The 21,971-nt window shown below is 40.9% G+C and overlaps 1 protein-coding gene across 7 annotated transcripts in view; it reads right to left on the bottom strand.

Annotated features, from left to right (window-relative positions):
* Nucleotides 1-21,971, bottom strand: part of mtcl1 (microtubule crosslinking factor 1) — a 97,664-nt gene that overhangs the window by 35,474 nt on the left and 40,219 nt on the right. For 6 of the 7 annotated variants that reach the window (XR_014771626.1, XM_084731657.1, XM_084731651.1 and 3 more), the window contains exons 4-8: nucleotides 20,890-20,949; nucleotides 17,867-19,255; nucleotides 10,402-10,548; nucleotides 3,713-3,814; nucleotides 2,639-2,863 (exon numbers count right to left, since the gene is read on the bottom strand). Coding sequence is in view for 6 of the 7 variants with exons in the window: in XM_084731657.1 (XP_084587783.1) it covers nucleotides 2,639-2,863; nucleotides 3,713-3,814; nucleotides 10,402-10,548; nucleotides 17,867-19,255; nucleotides 20,890-20,949 (1,923 nt within the window). In the remaining variant the exon portion in view is untranslated. The remainder of the gene's footprint in view (nucleotides 1-2,638; nucleotides 2,864-3,712; nucleotides 3,815-10,401; nucleotides 10,549-17,866; nucleotides 19,256-20,889; nucleotides 20,950-21,971) is intronic. The other variant, XM_084731653.1, reaches the window with a different exon arrangement.

Genomic DNA, 21,971 nt, shown 5'->3' with positions numbered 1-21,971 from the left:
GAATGGATCACGAGAACAGGTTCCAGTTGAGAACTGGACCCAAACGGTCTGATTCTCTATAATTAAATTCCTCTGAGCTTATCAATTCCTTTTGTCGATGCCGGCATGCATTCCTGATGGTTGTGCGTTGCAAATCAATGACGTCAAACTTGTGCAAAGAGAGAAATAAACGTTTTGAAGTGTGGCTTTATTTCACAATGAAAGATGACAATAGTGTACATCGTAATATTGTAAAATAGAGCAGCACGTCTGTAGCTGAGAGTAAATATCCCATGTTGTAATAACATTAGTGCCACTCAGGCACGCTTGGCAGACTTTTTCTTTGTCTAAATAAGGGAATCAGATAATGGCACTGGTAGCAATATATCTTATGGATTTCCATCCCTATCTGCCACCATCTTTAACATCAGACCACTAATTCATATTCATATTTCACTAATTCCTCCAACATAGTCAGCAGAATTGCAAGTGTCTTACAAGTGTGCAGAAAAGTTTCAAAAAGTCTACGAGAGTGTGTCCATTACACAGAGGGACGGCCCTGAACATGTGCAGACTAGGGACACTGGAACTGGGCCATTCTCTTTTGTTTCCACCTGGTTTATAAAATTGAGAGACGCTTTGAAACTGTAGCTGTGATTAAAGGCTTTAAAAATAAACACGACTTGAGAAAATGTTCTGCTGGGATTCAAAGTCAAGTCAAGGACGTGTGGTAAACATCCAGCGAGGAGGCACACGTGGGCTCCTCACTGCTGCACCATCTGCAGGAGCAAATTAGGTTTCACGACAAGATGCTGTATGAATAAACTGATGAGTCAGGACAGAGTCAAGAGAAATGAAATTAATCTAAGGAAAAGTAATATAGAATCACATAACAAGTGCTCAAACCAAGATACAATAATAATATTACACAACAAAGCAAGGCGATGTGTATGTAGTTTGTTTAGTATAAACAGGAGGATCTGGGTGGACACTGTCAGAAGTGATATCGAGCACTGCTGAGAAAAAAAAAGCAGTAATTACAGGAATTCAATATACATCAACAGAAACTTCAGGGGGAAAGACTTCACAGAGCTCTGTGATCTCTGGAGAAGTGCAGTGCAGAAATATGAGCGCTTATCGTGTGAAACATCTCAAAAACAAAACAAAACAAAACCAACCAAAACACGAATCTCACAAATTACAAGAAGAACCTGAGAAGATAACAAGAAAAAATGAAGCATCAAGTGCTGAATCAACAAGCTGAACAACAATAGGAGTTACACGATCAACTAATTAACCAAAATATCAATCAGTCCTGCAGACACTCCTGCATTCCAGTGGGAAGAACCTGCACCTCAAAGTTGTGCAGGACTGAGACTGATTTAGGATGAGTCACTGTTTTGTTGCCATTTTTGTCGTCTCACTCCAAATGACTGACTCCAACTACAACCTGATACGCTGTATTGGTTTGTGGATTAAAGGGATAGTTCAGATTTTCTTTAAGCGAGGTTGTGTGAGGTACTTGTCCATAGTCACTAAATCACCAGGAGAGCTAAGGGGTGCACTACCAGACAGAGTCAGCAGCAAAACATATTTTACTCAACTAAAAAAAAGGAATTTATATTAGTTTAAATGTACACTATACTTTGAATATTTTCTCCGCTTTATCTTGCTGTCAGACAGCTTTTCTAATGGGACACCGCTGTTATATAAGCCAAATATCGCCCCCCTTAAATCAACCAAACTCCTACAGCAAAATCACTCATTTTGCATCACAGAACACAGGGGTTGCTTGTCTACTGTCACCTTGATCTGTTCATTTGTTTGTGTCACTGTCACTTTGGTGAATTCTAAGTAACCCTTTAAAACACTGACGTCACACAATATCACAAACAAACTAACAGCTCTTGTGTCCTCCTAGGTAAAATGAGAGCGATTTTTGGCTCATGTAACAGCAGTTTCCCATCAGAAAAGGCTGTCTGACAGCAAGGTACAGTGGTGAAAACACTGCGAATACAGCACACACTTAAACTGATATTGATTTTTTTTAGGTGGCTAAATTACACAGGGTTGCTACAGCTTTTCCAAGTCAAATTCAAGCACTTTTCAGGAGTTTTTAAGGCGCATCTTCAAGCTTTTCCAGCACCTTACCGCTGTGATAAATGACATATTTATATACACATGCTCAAAATCATTATTTTATTTCTTCAACACATTAAATCAGTTGTATTTGTGATATAAACACCCAAAATTTTGTTTCATAATAGCATTCTACAGAGGGCTGATAAATCAAAGCAAAACATAAGGTAGCAATTTATTATGAAAGTAATGCAATTCAAATTTTAAGCAATTTCAAGCACTTTATCCAAAATCCAAGTGTTGTTTAAACCTTGAAAACACTACATTAAAATGTTCTCACAGATTTCCAGCACCTGTAAGAACCCTAAATACATCATGTTGCAGCAGCACATTGCTTTCTGCAATGATCCTCCTGCTGCTTCTCCAAACTGCTAAAGCGCCAACATCAATCTACTGCAGGTCATACACGGATTATGGATAAATGCCTCATAAAACTCCACTTAAGACAATCCAAACTGTCCCTTCAGGAACTGCACTCCATGCACTTAATCTGACCCAACTTATAAAACCTACGACTCACCTCTGGGTGCGCCGTCTCCTCTCCAGAGTCGTCCTTGCGGCCGAGCCGCCAATGCATGAGGATCCACCTGAGTTTCATGTAGAAGATAATGGTGTTGCGTCTGAAGAGGCGGATCTCTTGCTGCAGCATTGCTCTCTCCTGAGTCCACGGCACCTCATGACTCTGAAGTCCCTGCAGCTCCAGACCTCCACGCTGCGCCTCCACACGCAAATGCTCATCTTCCTGCTGCAGTAGGGATCAGGCAAAAGATTGATTCACATAATGAATGAAAAAAATTATTTTAAACTGTCAAACACTTTTTAATGGTAAGTAAGCAGGTGATGTGCGAGTAACCCATCATTTTTATCCATAATCTAAAGGGCTGAAGGAACCTTTCAGGTCCTTGTAAAGAAGATTGTGGGACTTAAAGTCTCAGGAGGCAAAAGCTGTACGGGAAAATCTCCTGCAAGTTAAGAAAACTAGAAAATGACACGTAAATACAGCTGGCGCTTTTTCATTAGTCAGCGGACTAAATTACCTAATGTTCATAGGTTTTTAGACTACAGTGTAAACGTAGACAACAAAAGCCTGGAGGAGTCTTTTAGTTCTTTGGAGAGATCCTGTGAATAAATGATCTGGGCACTTCGGGTGGACAAACACCTTTTGTGTGATTTCAGAACATTTAGAGAACAAAGAAAATATTTACATTTGAGAAGTAAGAACCAGATCATTTTTTGCATTTTCTTTTTATTTTGTTTAAAAGTAGAATTTGTAACAGTAGATGTCATCCTATTCTGAATATCATGTTTAAGTGCATGAAGTTGGTTGGTTTGTTGCAATTACAATAAAAAAGGATTTGGAAATTTTATGTGACACACTGAAGACAGCTTGATGTGAGAAGAAAATGCAGATTTGGCTATTAAAGATGAAATTCAGCAAAACTTTCTTCTCCCTCCAGTGGCGACGCTTAATTAAAACTACTTTAAAATTTCATCAAGGATTGCAGAGCAGGTGAAGTGTGATACTGGTGTTCTTGTGCTCATGTTCATAATCTAAAGGTATTCAAACATGGCGTGACTGACTGCATTATTGTACCTGCGGCAGAGAGACGACGGCCTCCCGTTCCTCCGTCGCTGCTCTCAGCCTTCGTTCATGATCCAGACGAAACTGGATGTCACAAGCTGGCGTGTCCCGGAGCTGAACCCACAACAGCACAGCACACAGTTACTTTACCAACACTTTGGATAAACTACATCACATATTGATGTCTCACTATCACTCTGTTTGTCTCTCTGTAAAGCTTTATTTGATCATCAAACAAAACCACAAGAATTTGTATGAGATGATTAAACTCGATTATATTTGCTCTGCAACTGCAAAACAAAAATTCACTGAGCGGGACTGAAAAACCTCAAATGAGATCCGACTTCCACACAAGCAGAAACCCTTCAAACTGTCTCTTCTGCAACGTCTCAGGAAATTATTATAATTTAATGCTGCACATTTTGAGCTTGACTACACATTTCTTCATCTGGCAACATCAAGGCTTTTTGATCAAACCTTAAATGAAAGTGTGTCAATCTTAAAGGGCTAGTCCGACATTTTGGAAAATTTGCTTCTTTACTTTTTTGGTGAAAGTTAGATGAGAAAAATCAACTGCACTCTCGTGTCCGTCTACTAATATGATGCCTGAGCCAGCACTTAGCTTACTTTAAAGACTGAAGATGCCAACAGCTAGCCTGACTCTGTCCACTGGTAAAGAAAGAAAAGAAATCTGCCTATCAACAACTCTAAAAAACTAAGCTGTAAAAATAATTTCCTTGAATCTTGAGCTCCTTTTTTGCTGGAAAAAAAACACTATCACCCACTGACATCTGCTGGGTTGGGTTAAATGTTAGTTTTTACTTGCCGCTGTACAAATTTGTCTTCAGTGGGAAAAAGTAAAAGCAGCATTTATTCCTGAGTCTAATAACTCTGCAGTAGTCACAGGTATTTATCATCTCCAGCTCTGGTCAGCAGTGATGGAAGCATGACACCTGTGTGGACACGCTAATTTCTGCCCCTTTTGGGCAGAGGCAATAAAAGTTTGTCACCTCCATCAGTAACTTATACTTTTTGCACCTTCTCATTGCACATGTGCTGGGTTGGCTTGACATGGTTTGATTTGGCATGTCAGCCCAGATTTGAATACCCACTTGAAGGTGCGTATTTAACTGAAAAGAACAGAAAGGCAAATTCATCTACTGGCAAATGGAAAGGAGTCACTCGTCTATTTTTAGTGAGTTTAGTCATGTTTAAAAAAAACTGTGCCAATTTTTAGAAGGTATATACAACATGAGGTTGCTGGGCAACCAGTAGAGATTCCAGGACGTCACTGCTGCTCTCAAAGAAACACTTGGGCACATAATTCCCCATAAGACTAGAGCTTAAGATCTGTGCCCAAACCCAATGGGATCCGAAGGAACCCAACAGGTTTGGGCCGGGTCGGGCCTACATTTCTTTTTCTTTCTGATTTTTATTTTTCAGTGTAGTCATTGCCAATCTGCCCCATACATTGTCCCTATCACTGCCATCTCCCACTGTTTGATGTATAGAAGGAAGCTTGTTAAGAAAAATGTCAGGTTGTACTCGGGTTTGGGCTGAAATATGCTATAAGTGTTGGGTTCAAGATGGTTTTGGGAACAATTTTTTCAGGCTTGGGCATCGTTGGACTCAACTATTCAGGCCTGATTAAAGCCCTACATAAAACTGTAAATGCTCTTTTTTCACTTATTCATTTATATGGATTAAACAAACAAGACATCACAGGTTAATTAGAGAGCTTTTGAGGTTCTAGTAGGCAGATTTAGCAACCTTTGGACAGAGCTAGGCTAGATGTTTCCAGCTGTTTCCAGTCTTTATTCTAGGCTAAGATCAAATGAGCTAAGCTAAGCTTACTACCTATTAGAAATATTGAGAGTGGTATCAACGTTCTCAGCAAAACCTGAGCAACAAAGCAAATATGTGTATTTCCCAAAATGTCAAACAATTTATAACTCGTTGGCTACCTTTTTTTTAATTATCAAAAGGTTAGGACGATGGGCAAAATTATACTGCTACTGTATAAATACTGTATATTAAAGGACCAGTGTGTAGGATTTAGTGGTATCTAGTGGTGGAGTTATAGACTGCAACCAAATGAATACTGACTTGCCTCACCATCACTTTCCAAGCGTGTAGAGGAACCTACAGTGGCTGTGAAATTCGCAAATTCCTTCAATATTCTGCCAATAAAGCCCTGTAAATATTACACACTGGAACTTTAAGACCGTTGATGTATTCTATGAGAGCTACAAAATACTGACAAAATAGCTTCATTTCAATTGTGTTTTCCATCTCTAAAATAAAACCAAACATTTCTAAAATGTTATTAATTGTCACAGCTGTAACTCTCAAAAATGCAATTTAAAAAGTAATTATGAAATATTTCTGTACTGAATACAACAATTGCCATAGAAACTGCATGCACATAAGGCTTGATTTGTTTACTATAGGTGAAAAAATGTTCTTAGGGAAATGAGATGCTTATGTTTATGGTTTTGAATGTCATGAATCTCGTTCACAAGACATCTCTGTCTGTCCTTATGAAAAACTCAAAGTGCAGACTCTGACTATTTGGAAATTGCAGCAGTATATAATGTGATTTCTTCTTTCTATCCTGCGTGCGGGCATCATTCGCTGCACCCTCCAACCGTAAGTTGAGCTGTTCAGTGTGTACTGACCCTGGATCACCTTCCTGTCAGCCCAATGTCAAATGCAAATCACACAGGCCGACAGTGCAGTGCTAATCCTGCCATATCCAAGCTGCTTTCCCATTCATTCATTTCACCTCACAGATTACACTGCGGCAGAAAGCACCGGGATAGACAAAAAAAGATCCACACGAATGTGCTCTAACTGTAACTGTAATAGTAATGTGTCACATCACTGCTGCCAGTGCTCTGTATTACATAACAGCGAGCAATTTCTCTATGAACACAAGCATGAGGCAGCGATTATGAATCAGTGTCCTGCGATTACACAGCCGGTTTATTAAACAGCCGAGTCACTGAAGGATTTAACCGATCTGTGTGTGTGTGTGTGTGTGTGTGTGTGTGTGTGTGTGTGTGTGTGTGTGTGTGTGTGTGGCAGCAACGTTACCACTCGCCTCTGTGACTGCGCTCTTTGACTTTCTCAGCGTGTGTTGTTTAAAGTGTATTGTGACACTTCTGTATAAGCTGCACTTTTACATGTATTTAATTTGCTGAGTGAGTCATGACAGTGCAGCCTGTAGTGATGAACCCGTGGCAGAAGGCATCACTACAGAGTGCACTGTGTGCAGAGTCAGCTGTGATACACTTAATAGCGTACGTACATACGCCTCACAAGTCAATATACTGTAGCTGTGCATGGCTGCTGTCTCACTGTTTGAAGGGCAACAAACTGTCTACCAATATGTTCCCTATAACACAACATGTGCAATAAATGAACAAAAATTTCTGAACTACTCTTAAAGGGATAGTTTGTATTTTTGAAGTGGGGTTGTATGACATATTTTCATATTCAGTGTATTACCGACAGTAGATGGTGGTTAACACACACCCAGTTTGGAGAAGCAGCGGGAGTACCGGTGTAGGAAGCTAAGCAATGTACTGATGTGGATAAAGTCAGCAGCCAAATGTATTTTAGTCACTTAAAAAGGACCTACCTAAAAAAATCAGTATCAGTTTAAGCATACACTACATTTAGAATATTTTCACAGTTGTGACTGCCTTTTTTGATGGAAAAGTGCTGTTATATAAGCTAAATAATACTCTCTCCAAAGCAACCCGACTCCACTCACAAAATCAGAAATTTTACCTCCCAGAACAGGGGACTTCCTAGTCTACCACTGCCACAATTGGTTAGTTTGTTTATTTTAATTTGTCACACACTAACAGATTGTGACAGCGGTAGACCAGCAACTCCCAAATTCTGTGTGGTTGAAATTACTGTTTTTGCAAGTGATATTCAGCTAATATAACAGCAGCTTCTTGTCAGAAAAAGGCTGTCTGACAGTGCTAACCTCAAAAGCCACTATCTGTGATGGTATGAGTGTGTGTTAGTGCCCATGGCATTGTGATTAACTGTCACATTTGTGAATGCTGAAAGGCACATACAGGTTTTGGAGCAACATATGCTGCCATCCAGATGACATCCCTGCTGGTTTCAATGAATGAGACAATGCCAAGACACATTCTGCATGTGTTACAACAGCGTGCCTTCGTAGTATGCCATTGCAAATGTGTGGTTCATTATGAAGCGCAAAATATGACAACAGAGACCACAGACTGTTGAGCACCTGCAGTCGTATATCAAGCAAGAATGACAAAGAATTTCACTTTTAAAATGTCAATAATTTCTGATCTCAGTTACCAAACGCTTATTGTATAGTGTTGTTACAAGAAAAGTTGGTGTATCACAGTGTTGTCCCAACATCTTCAGAACATGTTGCAGGCATCAAATTCAAAGTATTGTGAGTACTGTATTCTATTGAATAAAGGTCGAAAAATTTTTGAAAATCACTGCGTTCTGTTTTTATTTACATTTTACACTATATCCCAACTTTTTAGGAAATGGAGTTGGATGTTTTGCTGCTGACCAAGTCTCAAGCAATACTTTTGGTTAGCTTCAGTCACCAACCTTGAAGTGCGATTATGTTTGAATGTTCTGCTCAGAAGTAAATTTATTTTATTTATGAATTAATTTATTGTACTGGTGAACTGATTAGGAGAAGCTCTCCTAATTTCATTGTATAGCTGATGTACAATGACAATCTGCTCCTATAAACTGAAGGCGTGCCAACCGACATCTACTGCAGGTCATACACTGACTATTGATACGTACCTCATACGGCCCCGCTTCAAATAATCTGGACCATCCCTTTGACTACAGAGTACTTTGCGATCTACTTCCTACTTGTTTCTTCAAAGGAGTAAACCAATCACAAAATGTCCAGGGGCACATGGTACGAATTTAAAAAAAGCAATAAGAAGATGTTAAACCAAAAGAGTAATTAAAATGAATAAAGATCAGTGGCTGTAGGAGTGGATATTTAGTGTGAAAGTTGAGTGAGTGAATGAAGTGAAATCGTGTTCAGCATCAAAAAGTGACTGTGGCTGGAGTGTCACTAGACATGCTGGACTGAGCGGCCTTCTGATTATAACAAAAACCTTACTGATAATTTTAATCAAAATCTGCCAAATTCATTGTCCATTTTGGTTAAAAACACTTCATATAATTTGGTGAGATGAAAGGGCTTCTTATGGCAATTTTCCAAATTGACTTTAAATGGATGTATATAGTACTGTAGATAAACTTTTTCATCCTTTTTAATTTTTCTTTGTTTCCTCAGAGACTGTAACTGTAAATGTTATCAATTGCTTCACTGTAGGGCAAGTGAAAAGGATAGTTTGGATTATTTGAAGTGGGGCTGCACAAGGTATTTATCGATAGTCAGTGTATTACCTACAGTGGATGGCAGTCAGAACACATCGCCAGTTTGCAGGAGAGGGTAGGATAAGCAATGAATGGCTGTGGACAGGGTCAGCAGCAAAATGTATTTTAGCCACTTAAAAAAAAGGCCCATTAAAAAAAAACATGTATCAGTTTAAATCTATGCTATATTTGAATTTTTTTTTTTTTACTGATTTAGCTTGTGGTCAAAGAGCCTTTTCTGATGGGAAACCACCCTTATGTAAGCCCAAGTTTGCTCCCTCCAAACCAGCCGGACTCCACTGGCAAAAACAGTAATTTTATCTTGCAGAACACTTGACAACTATCTTGCAGGAATTACTGGCCTCCCACTTCCTTGAGCTGCTAGTTTGTTTGTTTGCAAACTCACAAATTGAGGCAGTAGTAGACAAGCAACTCCCACGTTTTGCAAGGTAAAATGATAGGGGGGGCATTTGGTTTATATAATGGTGCTTTCCTGTTGGAAAAGGCTGTTTCACAGCAAAGTAAAGTGGTGACAATATTCTAAATATAGTGTATGCTAAAACTTATATTAAGTTTTTAGGCGGACCTTTTTTAAGTGGCTAAAATATGATTTGCAGCTGACCCTGTCCACAGCAATGCATTACCTACATGCTGGTACTCCTCGTTTCTTACACAAACTGGGGCCGTGTCCACCAGAATCAACTGTATTAATACACTGATTATCCACAAATACCTCATTCAACCCTACTTCAAATAATCCAAACTGTCTCTTAAAGTCTTTTTTCCCATGGTGCATTGCTTCTTAGGCCAACAGACACTCCAAAAACAAACTCCAGAAGCCCACAGAACCTCGTCTTTTTTTGGTATAATGGCCCTCATTCTGTGCCAACATTCACTCTGTGTCAACTGAAGTTTGACCATGATGTGACAACTTTCAAACTGCATTTAGCAAAAGCATGAATGTAGATCATTTTCATATGCATGTCCTTATATGACTTGTATCACTTATGCAAAATGTAAAAATAATATATTTTAAATTAAATAAAGAAGGCATGCTTTGGGAGCATCTACAGGCCGTGCAGAACTAAATTTCAAAACATCTCACAATGGGAAAGAAAGGATGTTTCGCTCTACAGAGAAGAGACCAAACCAGAATTGTCTTCGGATCAATTTAAATGATTAGACTCTAAAGTATTCAACAGAAGGCCCCTGTACAGGGCTCGTGGTGGAGCCAGTGTCAACTCAGTCCCATAGCTGGAAGGGAGATGGAGGAGGGAGGAGGCACTGACCTCTGCTCTTAAAGCCAGGGGCCTGTGGTACCTAGTGAGTCCCGTGGCTCCCCTGCTCTGGGCCTGGCCCCCACCCTGGCTCTGGCTCTGGGGCTCCACGCCTCGCTCCTGTCCTAGACGCCACTCCAGCTCATCCCTCTGACCGGACTGTGAGTGACGTGGGGTGGGGAAGGGGAGGGAAGGGAAGGGGGGGGTGAGGAGGATGGTGTGTGTGTAAAGGGGATTAGGGGGATGGGTGACAGGTGTGGGATACAGGGGTGCAGGTAGTAGTGGTGATGGTGGTGTCAGGGGGAGATGTGTGAGGTGGATTGTGGACAAAACAGACAGAAGACAACAAACGGGGTGAGGGGGCGAGGAAAGAAAGCAGGGCGGGGAAAACAAACAAAAATAAAACAGAAAATGGGTAAAGAATATAAGCAGAGGGGGGAAATTAACTAACAGACTACACGGTGTGGAGAAGAACAAACGGACTAGAGTACGAAGAAAAGCGCAAAGAGAAAGACCAACTTAAAGATGACGGCGTATGAGAGAGATGAGAAGAGAACGAGAATGAGGATGAACAAAATCATGGGCTGAAACATCTGGCGGGAACACAAAGAGGAACAAAGAGAGGGAATCGGGGGGGAAAAGAATGCAAAACACTTGTTATGAAGCGCATGCAATGAGGGATACATGAGTCCAAACCAACAGCTGAGAGATACCACGGCAAACTGCAGAGCGAGAGCTAGCACGCTAAAGAGTTTCAACACATGCCGGTGCACAGCCGTGTGTGTCAGAGAAGCAGTCAACTAAAGAAAGTTGCGTCTTATGATGCACATTGTTTTCAGACATTACAGCATTTCAAATACACTGGAGGCATTTGAGGCTTCAGTCGAGCTTTAAGACAGTGCCATGCTAGCTGCCCCCTTTGTAGCAGTGCCGACATTTTTTTCCTGTAAGTGAGGATTTTTCAGCTTGCTGGAATGTGCTAATGTGCCAAAAAGGTATCTACAGTGTCTAGCATTCACCAAAGGAAAAATTTGGAGACATATTTTCATAATTATGAATTTTATAGATTAGATAAAATAGATAGATAACTATGACAAGTAATTATAGCAACTACCGTATTATCTCATATTTTTCTTTTAACTCATAATTAAATGTAGTTTATATAATAATAAAATAACAACAACAAAAAAAGTAAGCACACGTTCTCAACAGGTTCATGAATCAAGTTTTTCTCATAATTGACCTTTCCAAAGTCCCGACTCTGTCAACTTTCTGCTTTCCTCTTTCCTGTACTTATATAAGCTGTGAGCTAGGCTTAATTATGTTGAAAAGAAAAGATTTTGCTGTGGGACCTGCAAACACCACATATTATCTCATCTAAATTTAGCTAATATTAACACAATGCTAGCTAACTAATAGAACACTAGGTAGCTAGCATTTTGCTGTGTAGCAAAACATTAGTTAACTAGAGGACAATAACGAATGAATCTGAATTTGAATAGCTAATGTTAGCAAAATGCTTACTAACAAGTGGGCTAATCCACATCAATTATTCGCTAGCCAGTTAGCTAGCATTTTGCTAAAATGAGCTAACTTAAGATGTTACTATAAACCGCTTTTCCAGGTCACCCTGCTACATGAACATCTTTTAACTATCTTCAAAATTTGATTTTCTACACAGATGAGCCTGGCACATTGCATTTAAGTACAAGAAACAGGAAAGGAGAAAAAGGAGAAGTACTCAATTACATGATGCTAATTCATATTTATAGATAGATATCCAAGTCCAAATTATGTGAAAACATTTCTAACATGTACAAGTCAAATATCTCTTACTTACAAGATACATAAATCATTTTAACAAGATAAACATGCATTTCTGAAAAACTATTAGCTCATATTTATACCTTTATCTCATCATTTTCTTGTAAAGATCTCAAAAGTACAAGATCCAAACTTTACTTGATGGCCTGAAGGTCTAGATACTGATCATTAAAGAAATTACAAGGGATTAACACTGTGTGGGACACTTCTGTTAACTCAAGAGCCTAATCTTATAATTACGAGATACAAAAGTCATATTAACAAGAAAACATATTCAACACTTTACAAGATAATTGTGAGATCAAAATCTTAGCTTTTAAAAAAAAATAAAAATAAAAAAAAATAAAATAAAATAGGACTCTGAAGTAATAACTGCAAGAAAACATCACAACTTTTTTCTCTGGTGAATGCACTTCTGTACATATATCTATATTTTTGAAACGTTTTATATACTGTATACATTCACTGTACACCCGACTCTTTGCTGCTGCAGTCACAATTTTTGCTCTGTTGCCTATGACATTTAAAACTCCACTATTCTACAACTGTGATCATCTTCAACAACTCTGAAATGGACGAAGGCCTTAATGCTCTGAACAGGTGTGAGTTGTTAGTGCAGTGGTTAGCTGTGACTAAACCACCCAGCTTCACCCAGACTAACCAGCGAGTCCTACAGGCAGAGGAGCAAAGCAGAAACAAGTCATTGGATAGAATGAGTATGGAGGCAGCTTCGCTATATAATCTCTACAAAGCAGATTGGGATTCTTGAAGTGAGAAATGTTTGTTTTATTCCATACGGCAGTCTGGCTGATTAGAAAAGACATCCAAGATGTCTGCCTGATCATGCAGCACAGAGATAATGAACCTGCTTTGGAAGAGTACACAGTATGTTGACATGTTGACTGAGCTGCAATAAAACAAGAACAGAAAGCAGGATGCCAGCCAGCGAGGTTCTTCCACAGGCAACTCACACAGCACCATGCAACTCTGATTTAGGCTCTTTTTTTTTATTAAACAAGGTTATTTTAGAGACAGTGCACACATTTTTATGGTTCGTCTCCTTGGCAACACCATGGAGTAACCAATCCCACGTGTGTCTGCGTGTGTGTGTGATGATCTGTTGTGCAAACATAACAGCTACACCATTAATGAGTTGTACAAATGACAGCATGGTGTAGCAAAGCTGTAAAGAGACAAATATTTACTAAACTCCATCATGCAACATTTTTTCACTATACCAGGAAAAGCTTTGAGCCAAATGGAAGAAGCTGCCATAACTCCTTTAGTACTCACTCCATTCACACCAAGCACCCTTTCAAGCACCCTCCTAAGCACCCTCCCTTGGCCCTGGCTGACTGGAAGCAGGGCAGCTGCAGACAGTGAGTGCAGGGAGGAGGAGGAGGAGGAGGAGGAGGCAGGCAGGGCTGCTGGCTATGAGGATGTGCATGAAGATGCAGATGTGAATGTGGCGGCAGCACGAAGCGATGGCGGTGGCAGTGGGTCAAGGGAGGGGTGGCAGTGGCAGTTGTGCCAGTGTGGTAGAGCTGGGTGGCTCATGTTGGAGCAGGGGGCCTCTGCTATGTCACACTGTGCTGACACTGAATGCCTTGTTGAGGCTTTAGATGAGAGGTTCGGATCTTTTCAAGTTCATCTAACCTGTGTCATGATGGCCTAATCCCAGTGCACTTTCCCTGTGTGTGAGTGACCAACCTAATGCTTGGAAAAGGCACAGAAGGATCAAAAAGTGGCATATCTGTGAAGACTCGTCCACCACATACTAACTCTTCTGACAAATCCGGCTTAAAACATAAAAAGTCCACAATTTCACGGTCTGTATTCATGCTGGAAATCACTATCAAATTAGCTTTTGTCCTTTTTTTCCTCCCTGACCTCGCAGTGGATGCCCGTTTAACCAACTGACAAGTGACAACTCCCCACCTGTTGTTGTGTGACTCCACTGTGTGAAACAAAGGACAAAAACCACAGTCCATGCATTCTTTAAGTCTCTGAACAACCACACAGGTATTTTCAGTTATTCTATCTTCTTAGACCTCTGTCCAGGTTGAAGGTTGAGCTTTGATGGGAATATATATGGTCACAAATCTCATTTACCCAGATGAATGATAAAGGTGCAGTTTGTCCTGCCCTAACAGGTGCAACAAAGCCAGCAGGAGACTCAGGAAGATGTCAGTCAATTACAGTCTTTACATGCCCACACAGTCCCGAGAAGAGGTCTGATCAGCCAGATTAACTGAAATCACCTTTGTTGGTGTTCACAGGCTGGACAAGAATAACACGTGAAAAACTGCTCTACCTAATCCTGTTTTTGCAACGTTTTGAGCATTTGCTTCACCTCCGATCGGTTTTCTTCAAGGATGTATGTGACTAGTCAACTACACGATTAAACGTCACAATCCTTGCTAGTTGGCAACAGAAATACTGGTCGGTTAAATTATTTATCAGTATTTTATTCATGCACAATACCAGTTAACTGTTGCCTCTAATACGTTATGCAGCCGCCCAGCACTAGTCGGAGCTGCGGCCCCCTAAGACGACGTCAGCCAATGTCATCTCCGTGTGAACGATTTACGATTTACCCCCGTTTACCCTCCAACAATGTGATTCTGTTCAGGCTGAAAAGGTGAAGCATTTAGTGAGCTGTTATGTTTTGAAGGGTAATGTTTAATGTTCACAATGCACGGCGCAAAGTTTAAGTGGCATTTAAAGTACGATGACTTTAATACTCAGTATTTTTTTTTTTTGACAATTTTTAACATCGCTAAATAAACTGTGCTCAGTTTTAACTCCTGTTTTCTTACTGTTAGACTAGTTGACTAGTCTAAATTCAAATTTGCATTTCATCTGTAGTGACATTAGTCGCCAGGGGCATCCCTAGTTTTCTTTGGTCAAAATCAGCGCTAACATCCTTGGTGTTTCTTTTTCCCCTCTAGGCCGTGGTCAACATGAATGACATGAGGCTAATTTACATAGCTGTGAAGCGGCACATATTATATGATTCACAGCATGTTTAGTATGAATAACCTAAAAAAGGATGAGGTCTGGAGGGAGAACTTGGAGTTACAGGTACTATCCCCCAGCTATATAAAAACAAGACTGACTTAAGAAATTTGTGTAAGGTGTGTGAATAAATAACAACTCAATTACTGTACTCATTTGCAGTTTGCTCGCTCACTGTATATGTGTTATTTTAGTTTAATTAATTCAGTAGCTTTGCCGTGGTGAGACATATCCCTCCACTACATTTAAACAAGGAAAGTCTCTTCAGGAAACAAAAAAAGGGGAATTCATACAAAAAAGACCTACACCTACACCCTGTTGTTAACTTATCGCTAATAAAAGCCCCTAACCCTGCATTAACTTTGGCTGGCTTTAAAACAGTTCTCAGTTGATGTAGCATTGCACTCCTGTAACATCGCTGGGAACATTCAGAACCAGAGACATTGTGTTTTTTAATCCACGTATTCTTATTACTTGTTAACATCTGGCGCCTACATTACCAAAAAAGCAATTCGGCCTCCAAAAATTCACTCGAAGATTCACTGTAGCAGCTAAAGTAGCAACAAGCTGCCTCAAGCAGAGGTGATGAACAGTCTACAGAGGTCTGACAGACTCACTCCTTTTTAACTCTACAACTCCACTTTTTTGTAGTCTTCAGTTTAAACCAACACAACATAAACTAAGGCCATTTATCAGCGTTAACACAGCTCCCTCTGGAGCCACAAAGGCTTTATAAATGAGTAAAATTGGCACTCTTTAAGTGTACATTTTTCATGGGACAGTGTCCAGACAGGAACCTCAATCCCAGGAAAGATCTTGCGAGAGTGATCATTTTAACCCAAACCATGATCTTTTCCTAACCGTAAACCAGGTGCTTTCTGTCCCTGAACCTACCCAGATTTTAACTGCAGTGTTGCCATATTATAAAACATAATTGTGTAATGTGCACAATGATGAAAGAACGTCTACAAATCTTGCAAGAGTTTCACAGATAAAGGGTTGCCTTCCAGACCCGATCAACAAGGACTGTGAATTTTCTTTCCCGTTTCTTACAGTGGAGCTGCACTGTTGCCACTATTGAGAAGAGGTCTGATTATAGTGACCCATAACTCTCTCAACTTGCACGAGGATGCGAATATTGTATTAAGATAAACTTGAAAAAATCCGAACCTGTCCTTGAATCTGTTTGCTTGCAACATAATGAGATTCTCATTGACAGTCGAGGCTGTGGATATTATGTGTTCGGCTAAAGATGTACGGCGCTGCCACTGTCTTTAATTAGAGCTGATTTTCTGCACATAGTGCTGACTAAGGATCTCATTTAGTTTATTTTGGCCTTAAATGGTCTTCTAATGACTGCACACTGAGGGCCATTTAAATCAATCCTAAATAAATTCTCACATTTACAAAACACACCAGTGAGTTTTCGCATGGCTGTCTACACATCTGGATTCCGCTGTCTGGAATATTTAATGCTTGTCTTCTGCTATTTTAAAGCAATGAAGCCATCTGGTGTGATCAGTCTTCAGCCTTTCTTTCCTGAAACATGATATCATCTGGACAACCAGGTGGGACACTTCTGAGGTTGAATGTTAATCAAACTTCTTATGCAAGATTTTAAAAGAACATGTTTGCAATGGTCTCAAAGGGATGGTTGGGATTATTTGAAATGGGATTGCAAGAAGTAGTTATTGATAATCAGTGTATTAGCCACAGGAGATGCTGGTCAACACACCCCTACTTTGGAGAAGCAGAGAGGAGTACCAGCATGGAAACTAAGCAATGTACTACTGTTGACAGAGTGAGCAGCAATATGTATTTTGGTGACCTACAAAAGGTTCACCTTAAAAAACAGATATCAGTTTAAGTGTAAACTATATTTAGTTCACCCATTTACTTTGCCCTCAGGCAGCCATTTCCATTGGGAAACTGCCATATAAGCCAAACATTGTATTGAAATACATTGAAATACGTCCATTTAAGACACAGAACATAGGCATTGCAGATCTACCAATTTCTCAATCAGTGGGTTTGTTTGTGTCATTGTGAGACTTTGATGTTTTAAAAGAATAGGTTGGATTCACCAGAATTGCACAATAACACAAACAAGCTAATCAATCGAGGCAGTGGTGGACCAGCAACTCCCATATTCTGCAAGGTGTTTCGTTGTTTGGGACAGAGCAATCTTTGTCTTACATAATGGCAGTTTACAATCGGAAAAGGCGGTCTGACAGCCAGGTAACCCACTGAAAATATTCTAAATATAACGTACACTTAGACTGATGTTGATTGTTTTTAGGTGGACCTTTTTTAAGTGGTATTCCTCTCTGCTTCTCCTACCTGGGGGAGTACTGACCAGCATCTACTGTAGCTAATACACTGACTATCAACGAGTACCTCATACAACTGCACATCAAACAATCTTAACTATCCCTTTAAGAAAATATAGAGTATTGATTTTTTCCCCATCATGGCTGACTGCCATACTTGCTGACAGACCTTCTCCCTTATTATTGATATTTCTCTTTTTGCAAAAGAACAAAGCAGCCACAGAAAGGAAACATGTACATGTACAGAGAGAGGTCACTTCATAAACAGCAGAAAAGGTCACAGGAAGTTGATCCATTGAACTTACCTGGAAGTCTGTCACCAGGTCTCTTCCAAAGGTCCCGATGGGGGAGTCACGGGACATGGAGGTGACTGTGGACAGGAAGCTGCTGGACTCTGTGAGGTTTGGCATGGGTGACAGATCGTCTGTCCTTTCTCTCAGCCCCTCCCCCACATGGTCCAGCTTCTCCATGAAAATGTGCAGCTCAGTGCGGAAAGCCTTCATGCGCGTGTTGATGGTGTCCAGGACTTGGGTGTCTGGTTTGTTTCCAGATGCCGCCCCTCCTTCCAAGCTCTCTCCTGTTGTCACCAGCAGCCTTCCTTCAAAGATCAGACTGTCAGTGTCCGTGATCAGACGGTCCACCGTCTTCCCAAGCCTTTCTGCCTCACGCTTCACGTTGGTGAATGACTCACGCTCTTCCCTCCTGCGGTTGGCCAGTTCAGTGGCACTGAGTTCGCTGCCATCTGAGGGTTTGATGCTTCCGAACCCTGAGGTGGTTGTCGTTTTCTCAAACAGGTCTTCAGAGTCGCTCTCGCCCCCAATGGGGCCCTCCCTCTTGGGGTGGAGGAGAAGAAGTCGCCCTGCCTCCTCTTCCTCAGCAGCCTCTCGCCGGCCTGTGTCGCTTTCTGCGTCGCTGTCTCGAGGGCTGCCAGTACGCAGGCCGAGGTGTGCAGCCAGGTCGCAGCGTTGGACGTTGGACATGAGGACTCGGTTCTCGTATTGCAGCTTCATCACTTTCCCACTGAGCTCGTTTATCTGCATTCTGGCTGATTTAAGCTCCTCCATCATCATCCCGCCACTAGAGCCATTACCGTTCCCGCCATTACCAGGTTTGAATAATCCACTCTCACTTCCCTCCTCACCCACCAGTCCTGAGCTACTGCTGGGGCCAAACTTGAAGCGATTTAGTTCAGACGTCAGCTGCCTGTTGTGGTCTTCAATCTCTGAGATGGAGCGGCGCAGCAGCTCGGCCTCCTCTTCCACAAACTGTAGATGGCGACGCAGCTCACTTGCTGATTCCAACGCATCACCACCATACGGTGATGAGGGCATGCTGGAGAAGGGTTCCCGCCCAAAGCAGTCTCTTTCATATTGACAGCGTATGTCTTCGTTTTCCGCCCGCAGGCTGCGGTTCTCTACCTCCAGCTCCACGATCTTTCTGCCCAGGATGTTCGCTTCCTCCTCCACCAGCTTGAGCCGTAATCGCAGCTCCGCCTCTCGTGTGGTGTGAGGACCGCCGCCAGAACACTCAGCCAGGGGGAGGGGACTGTCCACATCCCCGTAAACTGACTTGTACTTCTGCAGCTCCTGCTCCAGCTCGTCCTTCTCCCGGCCGAGCTTCGCCATCTTTTTCCTCATCAGGCTCGACTCCTCCTTGGCAAACTGGAGCTGGCACCTGAGGTCTGCACTGTCCTCCTGGCAGGGTGAGGATAAATTATTAAGATTAAAAACCTTAAAGGATAAAGTTTGGTATATTTTATACTTTTGTTATTGTCAACAAATCCCCAAAAAGATGAAAACCAGCAAGATGGCCTCAACACCATTCATTCCTACTGAAGATGTGAATCTTCAAAAAATGGGTTAGGACCATTGTATATAGTTTAATTTTTTAAAAAGGCAAGATGATTTTCTAAATTAGCTGAGGACTGTTTAGCAAAGGAAAAAATACTGCATCTATTTTCAGCAGCAGAGTAAGATATCGGGCTTTGGCTACAGAAGCAGTCCTTCTCAATAAGATCTGACTCTTGACAGTCTAAGATTCAAATCATCAGTCAGCGATCACTCCATCGACTGAAATTCTTAAAGTTGAGCAGTTGTTTATTTATTCATTTATTTATTCATTTTCAGTATGTAGTGTGATTTTGGGACATTTCAGTCCTCAGAAGAAACCGCAGAGGGAGCGCTCCTTGCTTTCACGCTGCTCTCTGTGGTAAACTTATTCCACTATGTCGTCCCATCCACTCAGTAAAGATGCCTGTGACAGGTAAAGGCAGCTACAGACCTGGACCCACAGTGAGTTTGAAGGCCTGAATATACTTCCAAACGTACATGTACAAGGACAGCTGTGGACACCAAGGCCAAGGCATCTACCTGGAAGAAGAGGGGCCTTGCCTGCTAGCTGTATGTTCATCCTACTGACAACACAGCTACAAAACGGCCAAATGTCGCCAGCTACATTATTGCTGAGTTGTCAGTGTTGCTAAGTGCTTGCTGACGTCAATAAGCGCTTATGTGTTCTGAGTCAGTAAACATGAGTCATCAAGCTGCATTTTTTTGTTGATGTCGGATGAGGATGAAAGAAAATTGGAAAAACCGGAAAGAACACATTTTTCTTCCACTGTTTATATGGCAAAGCAATTATTGGGGGATGGGATGGGAGGCGGAAAAACAAAAACATATAATTGGTTGATGCGTCACTGCATTATTAGTGCCCTGAAAAAGTTGAGGTCAACTTTACTTTGATTTGTAGCGCCTCACGTCCGACATGCACAAGTGTTGTTCATCAGTTTCTAGGTTCATGTTGCCGGCTTCCATTAAAAATGACGTGTAGTTTGACGCCTTGTAGCAGTGCTGAATTTAGAGCTCACACCAACTTAATACGATACAGTTTTTGGCTTTTGTTTGATAACTAGTGTCAGCAAAAAAAAATGCATATTTCTAATCTGTCTTTAGCATAGTTGGCACAGGGCATGCATTTGGGAGTATATTCCAGGCTTTAACTTGGCTTGTCACTGTCACCCTGAATGTCCTGTGAAAACCCACCCAAAAATCTGACAGCTGATATTAGACAGAAGAAAAAACTTAAGAATGAGTAGTCAAACATTCATATTGCACATATCAATCATATTATCAAATATGATTTGACTGACAAAATTATGATCTTGTAAGATCAATTCATTGTTGGTTTTGCTCTTTTCATGGGAATTGTTGACAATAATAAAAATATTGAGTATCACCAAACAAAAATCTTTTAATGCCTATAACATGGAATATTATACTTTGAATTCACAGGAAGTGAAGAAGTGTGTTTAAGACTCTTTTTTTTTTACCTGACTTGAGGACTTCTTGTCTTTAAATGTTTCCCTGCTCCCTCGTCTCCTTAGTGCAGTCTGTAAAAGAACAGAGAAAAAAGATGCAATCATAAATAAGAAGAGTAATCATATACACTTAAACAATCTTTAAATATTCTTCCAACATTCAGTGGTGCTCCAGGAGGGACACAGAAAATAATATAAACCAACACACAGCACACCAAGGAAAGCAATAAAAAGAGGCTTTTTGAATCCAATAGTGAAGATCTCTGCAGTTTTAAGATGTTATTGATATTTCCATATATCACAGTGTCAGTGTTTATGCACATGTGCAATAACTGACCATCATGGTAATGACGGTACAGTATAACACCAATACAGTGGAACAAATGCATTCACTAACATGTAAGCTAACTCCCCTGATGTGAAGCAGACTCTGCAAAGGGCCAGAAGAACATTAATCTATGTGGACGTCTTACATAACATTTCCATCATCAGGTCAGAGCTAAGTCTAATGAGGAAGTATTTACTCTAATGCAGCTTGCAGATCACATGACATAATTACTGTCTGATTCATGCACATAGTAATGGTAATAGCCTGTATCAGAGGCCAACATCTGGTTACCATGTCAGTCTTAGTATGAGCGAGTTGAGGGGCAGAGTGAACAGACAGGACATGTGATGATTTACATGTTGTGAAGTTAATCGTCCCATTGGACGATTCTGCTCACTATTAAATTCACAAAAACTTCATGATGATGAGGACGTTCGGTTGTGCCTTTTCATAAATGATGCACCAAGGTGCCTGAGATCCAATTCAGAGCTCAGTGTGACAGACATCTTATCCCGGCTCAGATTCAGTGACACATGGATCTTCTACAACACTCTGGGGGGAAGCATCTGCCTGTCCAGTGGTGAAATCTGTGCTGTGGCTAATACTAGGCGTTGCACGCAAAGCCCGGATAAAACGGGGACTTCTGCACGCCAGCTTAGTCTTACCAACTAATAAAATCATTCATTTTTATCAAGTCTGTGCGCTTCCCTTCACCATCAGCTGCAGCATAAGACAGGGAAAAGGTCGTGAGAACGCACAAAGAGAG

The sequence above is a fragment of the Lutjanus erythropterus genome, chromosome 12 (genome assembly GCF_056507025.1).
Source record: "Lutjanus erythropterus isolate fLutEry1 chromosome 12, fLutEry1.hap2, whole genome shotgun sequence".
In the NCBI taxonomy this organism is placed as follows: Eukaryota; Metazoa; Chordata; class Actinopteri; order Lutjaniformes; family Lutjanidae; genus Lutjanus; species Lutjanus erythropterus.
Note: the sequence above shows the minus strand (reverse complement) of the source record. Positions and strands in the feature narration are given on the sequence as shown.